Source organism: Typha angustifolia, chromosome 11, assembly GCF_048772165.1.
Source record: "Typha angustifolia cultivar Huaian chromosome 11, ASM4877216v1, whole genome shotgun sequence".
Taxonomy (NCBI): Eukaryota; Viridiplantae; Streptophyta; class Magnoliopsida; order Poales; family Typhaceae; genus Typha; species Typha angustifolia.
Window position 1 is genome coordinate 3,569,883 of NC_133249.1, and position 12,381 is coordinate 3,582,263.

Below are 12,381 nucleotides of genomic sequence, written 5' to 3' on the forward strand. Positions count from 1 at the left end.
TGCGGATTTAAGGTTACTGATACAAGATTTAACTAACATAGTATGATGCTAAATATCGAAGAATGCTGCCTAAGAACTCTTTAAAATGTGGTATTAGTTTATTATTTATTCCTTTTTAAGAGAGAATCCTTACCAACAGAAAGCAGCACTCACAATGAAGCTCAACAAAATAAGATCTTGTCAAACTTTTAGCCCCTTAACTTAAACATTTAAATGGAGAATTTTTCTAAAGCCAACAAGCTTCTTCCATACGCAATATCCCATAATGTCTTGGACTGATTATATAGTAAGCAACCTGCAACTATTTCATCATGATACTGCGTAAATCATCTGCCATGCTACATTTCGGTTCACCAAAGAGAATTGTCCGAGCTCCCTGTTGACATTTAATTTGCTACGAACATTAAGAATTACTTTCGTGTATCCTACAATTAAGAAAAAGTAAAAAGAAAAGAAAAGTTCGAAGGCCTAGCTTGCAATGCCTAACCAACCTATACAAGGTCTAGATGTACAATTTCAATTTGTCAGCTCATAGTAACAATGTCAATTTTATCGTTGACAGATATTAAAATTATATGCCTGAACATGTAATGCATGTCGGACTTGCTTGAGCTTTTGTTCTATATACCACAACCTCTCCACGAACGTAGCATTTGAAAGAGAAACTTATGGATCCTGCTGTACCTTTTCCTTTTCCTTTCCTTCTGTTCTACAATGAGAACTACGTAACTAACAATGCTGTACAGAGATGCCGGCACAAAGAAACTGATCAACTACTAGTGCCCGCTGTGGGACTTGCTTGAGCCCGTTCTATGACAAAATAGTCAACAATCCGAACCGAGTTGGTTGGGTCTGGACCACCAGCCGCCCTCCATTTACTTGGGAACTTCCGGTGGTGGCTCAGCTGCAGGGGCTGTTTCGGCTCTGCATCCCATTCAGGATCCAACTCCCAGTCCTTTGGAACCTGATCAATAACCAATTTAATGAGATTTCAATAGAATTTAATACATGACAGATGAGTCAATAGAAAGCAATGACCAGCATCCTCATGTCTTCCATTAAGAAAACTGACATATGGTATAGGTGAAATTTGAGCTGAATGGAGAAATAAAAGAGAAGGGATTCATATAATATTATTAGCCTAATATTAAGTGGTTGTGGTAATTCTGTTGTTCCTGTTGTTTTCAAGGTTATCATTTCAAGGAGATGCAGAATGAAGGAAGAAAGAGAGGTAACACCATCAGTGTCTAAGCATATGCCAAAGAAAGCCATGTACCCAAATATGACTACTTATTGAGGATTCAGAGCCCATGACTTATATCATGTTTGTAGATGAGATTACAAGATACATTTCCATGTTAAGACTTGGTAGGATCATGCCAATGATATAGCGATAGTGCATGCTAAGATGGTTCATCACTTGGCATGATGTTAAGGCCTGTCCATTGCATCCAAGCAGTCATGGGTTCAAATTATGAAAAAAAAACATATTGTAAGAGTTTAAACCAAGTACATCTTCCTCTACCCAGACCCTGCATTGGCAGGGGCCTTGTGCATTAGGACACCTTTTCTATGATATGATAATTTCATGATTCCTCTCAAAATTTCATCAGTAACTATCATCGTGGAAACCAGAATGCCACCTCATTTCTAACATTTTGCAGTTACTTCAAGGAAATCTATAGCAAATAACCAAGTCATGTGAATCATATTAAAGTTTCTCATGCAATGTTTCACATGCATTCATGATATACATGTTGATATAAAACACTAGAAATAAAATTTTGGGTATTCATACAAAACATATTATATGGATAACACTAGAAAAATAAATAAGAAGCACACTTTTAGGATATCTAAATGATGGATAAGGTTAATTTAGGGTGTAGGATATGTCATTGAAAAGAATTGAATAGAAAAGCTTTAAATGTACTTAGTCTAACATCCAATTATCATGTGACTTTGGTTTTTTAACTTGGTTCACTCCAAACTAAATAATTACCTTATCAACTGCAAGAGTGAAGACCTCAAGGTCACCAGCTGTAGTGATATGGAAGCGTGTAAAGGACTTATAATTTGCAATGCGAAGGGACGAGAAGGCTTCATCAAAATGAATGTGGAACCAATTGATACATATATATAAATAGCTGCCGAACACCAGTGATACAATAGGAGTTGAGAAGACCCAGAAGTACAAAAAAACAGAAGCATAGTAGATGATGGCACCACCGCGAGGAAGAGACTCAATCCCTCTCTTGCAGATATTACTTCTGGTTACAGCCATAACCTGTACCATAAAGCATTTCACCTAGTATGTTACAAGACCATGAAAAACTCTAAACCTTTTCTAAAACTTTTAACAATTATCACCTCTGGAATGTCGAATGCAGACATGAGGTACTTAATACATGCAGGGTAAAGTCCAAATGTCCAATGCGCAATGCGAGCCCGAAGTCCAGTTGGATCTGGGAAGTGCTCGTTTTCCATAGAACGATACCATTCATAAAGAGTGTGATATCCTGAAATAGTAGAGGTATTAAAACACTTGATGCAACGCCAACACAAAGTAAAGACAAACAAAACAGCACGATGCAAAGAAATTGATATAGATCTGAAGGCCTGCAATAGGTGCCTGTTCAACAAGGACTTCAAAATGAGCCAAACCAAAGATGACACCGAAAATATCTGAATTTTGTATGTTAAAATTAAAAATAGATATTAGACAGCTAACCTATTCTACAAATTAAGAGCAGGAGGTTACTAAAGATTATCACACTTATACCTCCCTATTCCCAGTATCACTAGGGCAGGGAAGCCATAGAACACATGAAGATACCCATATACTCCTGGACCATCAGTGCACATCTTTTGGTTTTGAATGTACAAATAAATTAATCTATAAGTTAAACTCACAGTAGATCCTTAATTGGTTTCACATAAAAATCAATTACAACCAAAATAATTATGGAGGAAAAAAGCAACCCAAAACAAGTACTAAGAAAAGAAGCAAACCTGAAGTTGCTAATAGACGATTCCGAATGCATATCTCAATACCCAATTCAAGTAGCAACATTAAAACCAGTGCTGCAGTCATATGTGCAGTAACATGTAGAATTCCAATCACAGCGCGCTTCTTCCGCGATAATTTGGTTGGAACAAAGAAAAAAGATGCCATTGTCAACACCACAAAACCTGTTAGAGACACATAAGAGCGCTCCAAAATGTACAGGAAAGCACCCCACATTGTACTAAAGAAGCTCTCGAGGCGGCCACTCCAATGATCATCATGCAAGATATGGAAGACATCACACTGAACAGTGCAACAAGAAGTTAAACCTCAAAATTAGTCATTCCTATCAAACAGTTTTAATTGGAAGTCACAGTACCAAGTTAAATGAACTGTCCTGCAAAGAATGCTTAAGGAATTTATGATGAATTATCAAATGCGCATGGAACAACTTGGAAGTACTGATCCAAGTTTCATTATAATGGCATACCCATTCTTGCCCTCAAATGAAAGATATGGCCTTCCATCATCTTAAAAAAGTTTATGTAATGCAAGGGAGAAATTTCTTGTTTTATTTTTTAGGAAAAGCAAGTTCAGAAATGCTTTGCTTTTTTGCATTAGATGCAAGCAATTAGCTGTAAAATAAGCAAAGGTGAGTAGAAAATTATAACTTCATAAAACACTTCATATTCATGAAGTGGTGAATAGACGTCATTAAATGTGTGTTCCTAAAATCTTAAGATCAACCAGGCATAAAGATTTTAAGTTTTTCTTGTTTCTAGCTATGACAACAAATTTATAAAATTCAAGCACGTTTTGCTTTCTAAACTTACAAGATAGGGTAATATGGAAATAGTTATGATATTACATGAAATCAGTTAATAGAGGTTGCACGGCTACTGTGTCCTACTTTCCGTATTGCTAAGACAATTAGATTTATGATGTTTTGCTTTCTAGATTTACTAGATAGGGTAATATGGAAATAGTTATGATATTACATGAAATCAGTTAATAGAGGTTGCACGGCTACTGCGTCCTACTTTCCATATTACCAAGACAATTAGATTTATGCATTTCACTCATGGAAAGCACAAATTTGCTTTGAACCAAGACACATAATCTTTAAGTTTCAAAATAGTTTTATGTAGCCTTCTCAACTTCTTAGTTCTACTAAATAGTTGGCGCAAGTTGATTTCAAAAGACTTGGGTATGATTGTAAAGGGAGTGCCATAGAGTCACAGACAAATATTTGCCTGTCAGCCTAATAGAAGGAATGTAGTGGTCATTTATAACCTACTGCATGCATCTCGAACTTAAGTAACACAGAGATAAGCAGAACTCTCATCCTGCCAGCATGAAGTACAAAGAATAAAACCATATATTTAATAATCTTGGACTTAACCTTAACACATCTTTTCCATCAGTAAATGTGTGGCCCTAAAATGTTAAGATCAACCAGGCATAAAGATTTTTAGTTTTTCTTGTTCCTTGACAACAAATTTCCAAAATTCAAGCACCTTTTGCGAAGGTCACTCACCTGTGGAAACAAAGAAAAGACCAATATGAAGTAAATAATACCACCAATGATATCGAATTGCCAATTTTTCCTTCGGAACTTCAAAATATTACCCAATGCAATCTGGGAAAAAAAGAAGATTGGTCAAAATCGCACAAAACAAGATCCAGAGAAAAAAATTTCATGAGGCCAAAAGAAGTAAAAGAACTCAAATCTGAAAACATATTGATAAACGTCCATGACTACAGCTGACAAAGTATTCAATATCACAATAAGTGAGGACAAACAAAACATTTTCCCTTACCCTGCTAGAATCCTCGTAAGAAGGATAAGTAGCCTTGCTTTCATAAGAATTTCCATAAAATTTTTTGAAGTTCTTGAAAACATGAGTGGGATGCAAAAAGGCCCCACCGCAGCCATTAACAAGTAGATTTTGGATGTGAATAGGTTCTTCTGATGGAATAGAAGAATGGCGCATGTAATGGTGCAAGTCCCCAGCCATGCGGAGTTTGCATCTTCCCTTAAGGTAGTCTCGTATAAGATAAGAGACATTTTTTCCCGTAGTGTCATCCCAATACCAATCAAGAAGCCAATTTGGTTCATGCGTCATAATAACAACAGAGTCATTTTCTCCAACCTGCATAACTTTCACTAATGTTTATAAGGTCAGAAATAATAATGTTTACCAAGTTAGACTCATTGACACAAATACATATTCAACAAAAGTACAGCTGGAACTTAGAAAGTGAAGATAAATTTTCTTGTCAAGAGACTTTTTTTAGTGTATTCATAGAAGATCAAAAATTTGAAATATTATTCATATGAGAAATGAAAAAACAGAATAAGAACACTGGTTCTAAACTGGTATAGGTGGTTAGAGCTCTTGAATGAGAATTTCTGTATTATATCTTAAGTATTTTCTGTCATATCTCTGCTCATTTTTTATATTTCACTTCGACACAACAACCTTCAGCACCACTGTTAAAATAATTTATTATGATTCCTGGTGAAAGGCTGTCTACACACCTGCTTACACATGTTCGCAATACCAAGCAATCGTAGTAAGAAGTAAAATTGACTTTCAGGAGATTGGATATTCATTCTATCAACATATTTACAGGAGAGAACATCTAAAAGAACATGAGAAAAATTCATGACATCATACAGATCCTGGAAATGTAGTAGGTGCTTTGGATATGCAACACAAAAGTCATTGCACATTGACGCTAGACTATCACTAGAAGTAATAAAAGAATGTTCAGCTATAATGTCTTAGTTTCCTTCTTGATCTTCTTCTTCTCCAGTTTCTAATGTCTTCCAGTACAGTTTGGCGTTGGGGAAAATAGCTGAAAGGAGCTCTTTTTCATACGTTATCCTAGTCTCCAAGGATAATCAAGATTAAAAGTTAAACCAATTGTGTCTATTTAGTGCTCTTCTATTTCCCTAAAATGATTAATGGAATAGCATGCACAAAATAGAAAAAGTTTAAACAATAATCCAATTAGATATTACGGAGAAAAAATCTTGATCAATTTTTTTAAAAATCATTCAAGAATCTAAAAACTAAATATGAACTAGACAAATGATCAAACCTTACTTGACATAAAGACACTTAGGCCTCATTAAGTTTTTAACTAATATACAAAGTCATTCAATCTAAGTTTTAAGTTATTGTGCTATTGCTTCTAGCTAATCATCATTAAGCAGCTCTTCCAAGTCAACACACTGCTGAGCCATTAAACCAAGCCGAGCAATCAACCCAAGCTAAGCTACTAATAACCAAACAATTTGCTCACAATAAAATTTGCTAGAAGTTGACTTTGAACTTGTGACCTCCTAGGTCACAACTCACAAGTGACTATCCTCCCAACTTCCCTAAGTGGGTACTCGATCAATTTTTACCCGTAAACGTTATTGGCTAATAAAGATCAAAAGCTTATAGTTTTAATTTTATACAAGCTGCCTCTAGGCCAAAAGAAAAGGACTCGCTTTGTGCCCACAAAGTTATATATTGCACAAGTAAAGAAGCCCTTCCTCAAGAAATTCATAGAAGTTAATATACGTTTATCAGCAATGGCCACTGTTTTCCAAGTCATTCCATACTTTCTTTAGACTCCATTTGCTTTAGAATTATCTTATTTTCCTATTCTATACGAGGTAACACTATTCTAGATTAGAAAAGAAACATCAATTTATCCCTACTCTAGAAACAAAATTCAAATTATTACACATAATGTTCAATTATAATTTTACCCTAGATTTGACTATAGTTATTTTAAATTTTTATCTCTCCTCTCTTCTATTACCCGTCATCTCATTTCACAAAACAAAAATTCTCACTTAATTTTCCTACTTATCTCCTCTCTCCTACTACTGATTTATCTCATTATATATTTACAAGTATACATTGCATAGCTCTATAATAAATGAGAACACTTTGTTAAAAATAATGTCAAATCAAGGGCATTTGAGTCATATCAAAATTATAAGTATTATCTCAATTTTATTTCTCATTTGTACTATCTCAATTTTATGTCATATCAAAAATACCTATTAATTTATTACACCTCTATTCTAAATTATAAGTAAACATTAGAACATCCTACTCTAGATTGGAGGTACAAGTTTTGGAGTAAGAATCTAGAATAGTTATTCCAGATTTTTCCCTTAGTCTCAAAACAAATGAAACCTTAATGTCAAGCTCACCATCATTAGATATTTTAGTTAAAATTAGAAATAACTACTGTTTAAAGTTAGGGAAAGAACTACTATCTGCCGAGTTGAATACTTTGTAGGTGGACAGAAGAGATTACCTTGTTCTGACATAGCTCTGCAAAAAATTTGAACTGGTATACATCAATGTCACCATGAAGAGCTTGATCAAGACCAAATATCCACCATCCTTTGGGAAGCTCCAAAGCAAAATAACTCTTCTTCTGAGGCAGAAACCACCCGCCTAACCAGCTCTTATGACATACGTACCTCATAAATGTGTGAAGCCCATCAAACCAATCTGAAAAACTAAAAATTTAAGCATCCATGTAGCCCACTACATTCTATTGAATATTAATGCCCTTAGACAACAAAATTAGCTGATACAGATCCAGCCTAATGTATGTAAAAACATGGTCTAAATACACCTTTCTTCCTCTAGAAATTTTTTAAGGATATTTTATATGAATAAAGACCAACCATGATTTCCAGGAATAATAAAGCATTGTGGTCCATGATATTGCTTCAGTTCTGACAACCCAAGTGGAAGCTCTGGCTTGTCAACTGATATATGTTCGGACTTGTACCAAGAAGGAGGCTGGAGAGCATATTCAAAAGGACAGAAAAAGCGCCTCTCATATGAAAAAGCAGAAGGATTAGGGTACCTGTAGAAAACAAAAAATAAAAATAAAAAATTTGAATCACCATCAACATTGAGGCCTATTCCAAACAGTATGAGGTCAGCTTGAGCAAACCTAAAGTTTTAAGGGACTCATAAAAGAATTGACAGATATTTATAAGCAAATGCCAAGTTGTCAACATAATGTTCAAGTCTGTAGGATTTGTTGCCAAACTTGCTAAAGAAAAAGGATAGATAAGAGGGGCTTGGATTAAAGCTGTAATGTACAAGGTTGATCCAGTGTACTTACAGCAGCATTCTAAGAATTCTAAAACTAAGGATCACATTTATTTCATTTTAATCCTCCACAATTATGATTTGTTTGGTTGCTGTACTTCCTTGAAAAAGTTTGGCAGGTTTATCTATAAAATATAGCTGTAGGGAACTGCATGGTTAAAAAAAGAACTTACGCAAGATCCCCTCCAATAAGAAGTAGGTCTCCACGAGGAAGTGTGTGGACGACCCCCCTAGATTTTATCTGTAATGAAGGTTGAGCTAGTAGTCGTGCCACAGCATAGGTTGAATTTCCACCATCACCCGTGTCTGCAACAAAATCAAACCAAAGTTCGTCTCTTTTTTGAAGATGGTCATATAAAAGATCACCATTTTTAGATTCATCTGGAACCTTGCTCATAGCAGCCTGGTTAATGAGTATTATAAAAAAATTATCAACAAACTGTCAAGCCAGAATTGAATTCAAATCAGCAAGCTAACATATTTGAAATAATAAACTACAATCATAGTGGAAAACTAAGTTCAATGAATAAGCATGATCTGAAGTACTGCACAAATTAAAATATAAACTATTAGATAAGTAATCAAGTTACCAATAAAGTAGACAGGGCATAGTATTAGTCATAGCACACTAGTGTGAATACCTGCATCATACGCATATCGAAACGGCCAACGAAGAGAGTTACTGACACCATGAGGTCAAAAACCGTTTTAAATAGATCAGTGGATGTCCTGTAAAATGAAAGTGAGGCCAACCTCGGTGATATTATTCTTGTAATAATAATTGAGAAAACATCATCTACATAATTCATACCCTGAATACCAAGGAACCATGTCCAAAAAATCAGGTCTCATTTGCTTCTTCTTCTTCTCATACTCAGATATTGTAAGAGGATGAGTCAGAGCCCATCTATGATATGCACAAAAGTAGGTTTAGGCCAAAAAGAAAAGGATAAGATATTCTAGAAATTGAATTTGTCAGTCTCGACCAAAAAACACTTTCACATTAATTAAGTCAGGCAAGATGAACTTAAAGTGACAGATATTATTTTCCTCTACATGATAAAATATTCAATAACAGGACTATGATTTCAACTGCTGAAAATATAGTTAACATCTAACATACCCAGTTGACCGCTCGACAACATAATTAGCCATGTAAAGACCAATAAATGTTGCCCACAATGAATATATAGGAGATATTTCATCTGAATGATGAGCACAAGATCCATTGCAAGCTATCTGGAGAAAATGGTAAAATAAAATAATGAGGAAGAAGAAATAGCATATACTGATATATGAAAACAGATCTGGAAAGAGTACAGCCTACCTCCCCATAAATGGCCCACTTAGAAAAAAGTGGGTAATCGGTAGCAGTGCCAACTGGTGCAAACCAAGATGAACAAATCTGGTCCTTAAACTCATGCATCCGTAAGAATTTGGATATCCATGTATTTCTATCATGTTTTTTCCACAATGAGAACACAAACCAACTTGAATTTCTTCTATCAAAAGATTTGTCTCTTACAATAGCACGGTTACCACAATGACTGTAAAATGCACAGCATGCTATACTAATCACCTGTAAAATGAACATTAGGTAAAGATTGCAAAAAGCCCACCATACAAGGATATTCAAATAGAATTATAGAAGAACAACCATTTTTCTACCAGAATCATGTAAAGAACTTACAGCACAGTTTTGGATGATTGCGAGTATCTCTGGTCGCTTTTCTGCCATGCGAGAAACAAGGCCCATGTACCAAAGGCCAAGAAATATAATATGGAAGACCATAAGGAAAATAAGAGAGGAGATATAAATTGTGAGGTATAAAGATAGATTCATCCTCAAATCCACTCCCATTGACTGAAAACTGGGAAGATGATACAAAGCTGCCATGAAAATCCAAGCAATGTACCTGCAGCAAAATCAACGTACAAAACCAATCAGATTATATATAACCCACCTGGCGCTTCCATTTTCCTGAATATTGCACTGAGATAATAAATAGACAACAATTTGAGAAAAACTGATACCACTGCTTGGAAAGAGAACTCACCAACGACTAAAGTTTGAATAGCTTGGTTTAATAGTTTTCCTAATAAAAGGAGAAGAGAAGGAGTAGAAAAATCCAATCAAACAAATATACATGGACCACCATTTGATATTTTTGTCCAGCTTCTGAATTAGGGTATGCAAGTTATCAGATGAGATGAAGAAAACCCATCCAATTATTATTGCAATCATAGCATGTCTTGAATGCTCGTGTGGATAAGGATATGTATGAGTCAAAATTGTCCTAACCCTCTGCATTTTTAGGGTATCAAATAAAGGACCAATAGATTGCTTTTCCGTGCGCATTGAATAAACCCTAACACTCAGTGGTACTTTCTTCCTGTTCTTGCCACAAGGAGAACATCCACCAGAGAGATCTTCGAGAATGTAGTCTGACTCTGCATGGCAAGGTTCATAAACTATTATTTCAAATGAGTATCTGAACAAACACATAAACATATACTATGTCATTTCTCAACAAAAAAGAAACAGAAAGAAAGGAAAACATATACAAGCTCTATTAGTTATAACGAACAAAATTAAATAAGAAAATATGAAGTTTCCTTAATGGTATCTAAAGTCAATACTATAGAATGTAAATAACAGCATCAAATTACAAGACTTTCTTTTCTTCAACTTCTTGAATCTAAGAAACAATGACACTAAACATTTTTACAAACCAAGCAGAATCACTAATCAAAATGCCAGCTTATGCAGTAGAACTGAAAAGAAACCGAGTCAAGATGGATGCTGATAGCTATTAATCCCTGACAAAGCAACATATTTATACTTCCTTTCTCTTCTAGGGAGATCTACCGGGTTTATGTCTTGTAAATGGAATTTGAGATATCAAGGATGTCCAAGTTCACGCACATTTGAATATCATCAGCTGCTATTTCTTTTCAGCATTTTAAATTACACTATGTTGAATAACTAACTTCCAGGTATATTATAAGAAGGTAAACAAAAACAATGTTCCTAATAAATTTCGATCCATACCTAAAACTTCAGAAATGCAGCAACTATAAACATAAGGTAAAATGCAGGAAGGAAGTAGGTCTATCTCTACAATAAGCAAGTTGCTTCAAACTGGATTCCCATCTGGAACCACCAAAAATATAGAAGGAAGGATAGATAAGCATACCTAATTAAGACAGAATAACTAGGTTCTTCCAATTCTTCACCACTCATACATAATCCACAAACCAAAGGTCAGGATTCTTACTATTCCTTGGAACAATCTTAAATCTTCTGATGCGACTGCAAAACAAATTGTTAAGAAGAACTACACTAGAGAGGGGGAAAATGAAAAAAAAAGAGAGGACAAAAGAGAGATAGAGAACGAAATTCCAGTCATATCAAACACAATGTCCTCATATAGTTAGCCAAAAACAAGTGCCCTTTCTAGATACGCGCAACTAAAACGTGCTCCAATGAAACACGTTTTCCCTACTGTCTTGGAATCTCCGAAGAATAGAGAGCCAGAAAAATCCAACAAAGATATCAAGCTTTCGACAACCTCACTTCTTTTCTTCAGCATGCGATTCCCATTATCCAGTATTTACCAACCAAACTATAGAGGTTTCATATGGAAATAAAAAATATATATATACATAAAATCCCAATTCAACAAATATGGAGCCACCGAAACAAGATCAACATACAAAAACTGCTCTTTTCCGCTCAAAAGATTCATCCAAAACCAGCGTAACCAATCCGAGCCAAACTCCACGAAACTACTCACCAATTAGAGCCAGAATGGGAGAGACAAATTTCTGAAAATATTCGCAAAAAGGGGAGAAGGATAGATTACCAGAGGACTCAGGCGAATGATTCTAAGACGAACACGTGAATTCGCGAAATAGAGTTCCTTCTCCCTTCCGTGGTATGTCAAACCTAAATAAAAAATTTCTCCGCCAAGGAATTCAATTGGCAAGAAACGTCGCAGAGGAGGATACCAGACCATGGAAGTAACCCAAAGCACCGGAATTTTCCAAACTTTTAATATGCTAAAGTCACCGACTTGGCGTTGGCGGGCCCCTCCCTTTCAGGCTTTTACTACACATGAAGGCGGTTTTCTTACCGCATCTCCTGCCACGTGCCTTGCGCGTGAGGGTAAAATTATTATTATAATGTGTGTGTGTATATATTTTTATTTTATTTTTTTTCTTTGTTTT

General features: G+C 35.2%; 1 protein-coding gene across 1 annotated transcript; it reads right to left on the reverse strand.

The window, feature by feature from the left end:
* Positions 1-381: 381 nt before the first annotated feature.
* Positions 382-12,179, reverse strand: LOC140769859 (uncharacterized). Its single transcript, XM_073110744.1, has 17 exons — positions 12,018-12,179; positions 11,349-11,464; positions 10,209-10,602; positions 9,842-10,067; positions 9,479-9,730; positions 9,275-9,390; positions 8,963-9,058; positions 8,793-8,880; positions 8,325-8,554; positions 7,716-7,900; positions 7,337-7,536; positions 4,828-5,160; positions 4,545-4,646; positions 3,013-3,310; positions 2,371-2,519; positions 2,003-2,287; positions 382-964 (listed from the first exon to the last, which is right to left on the reverse strand). The coding sequence occupies exons 3-17, from the start codon at positions 10,508-10,510 to the stop codon at positions 770-772; spliced, it is 3,057 nt and encodes a 1,018-aa protein (XP_072966845.1). The 5' UTR covers positions 10,511-10,602; positions 11,349-11,464; positions 12,018-12,179; the 3' UTR covers positions 382-769.
* Between the last annotated feature and the right edge of the window lie 202 nt (positions 12,180-12,381).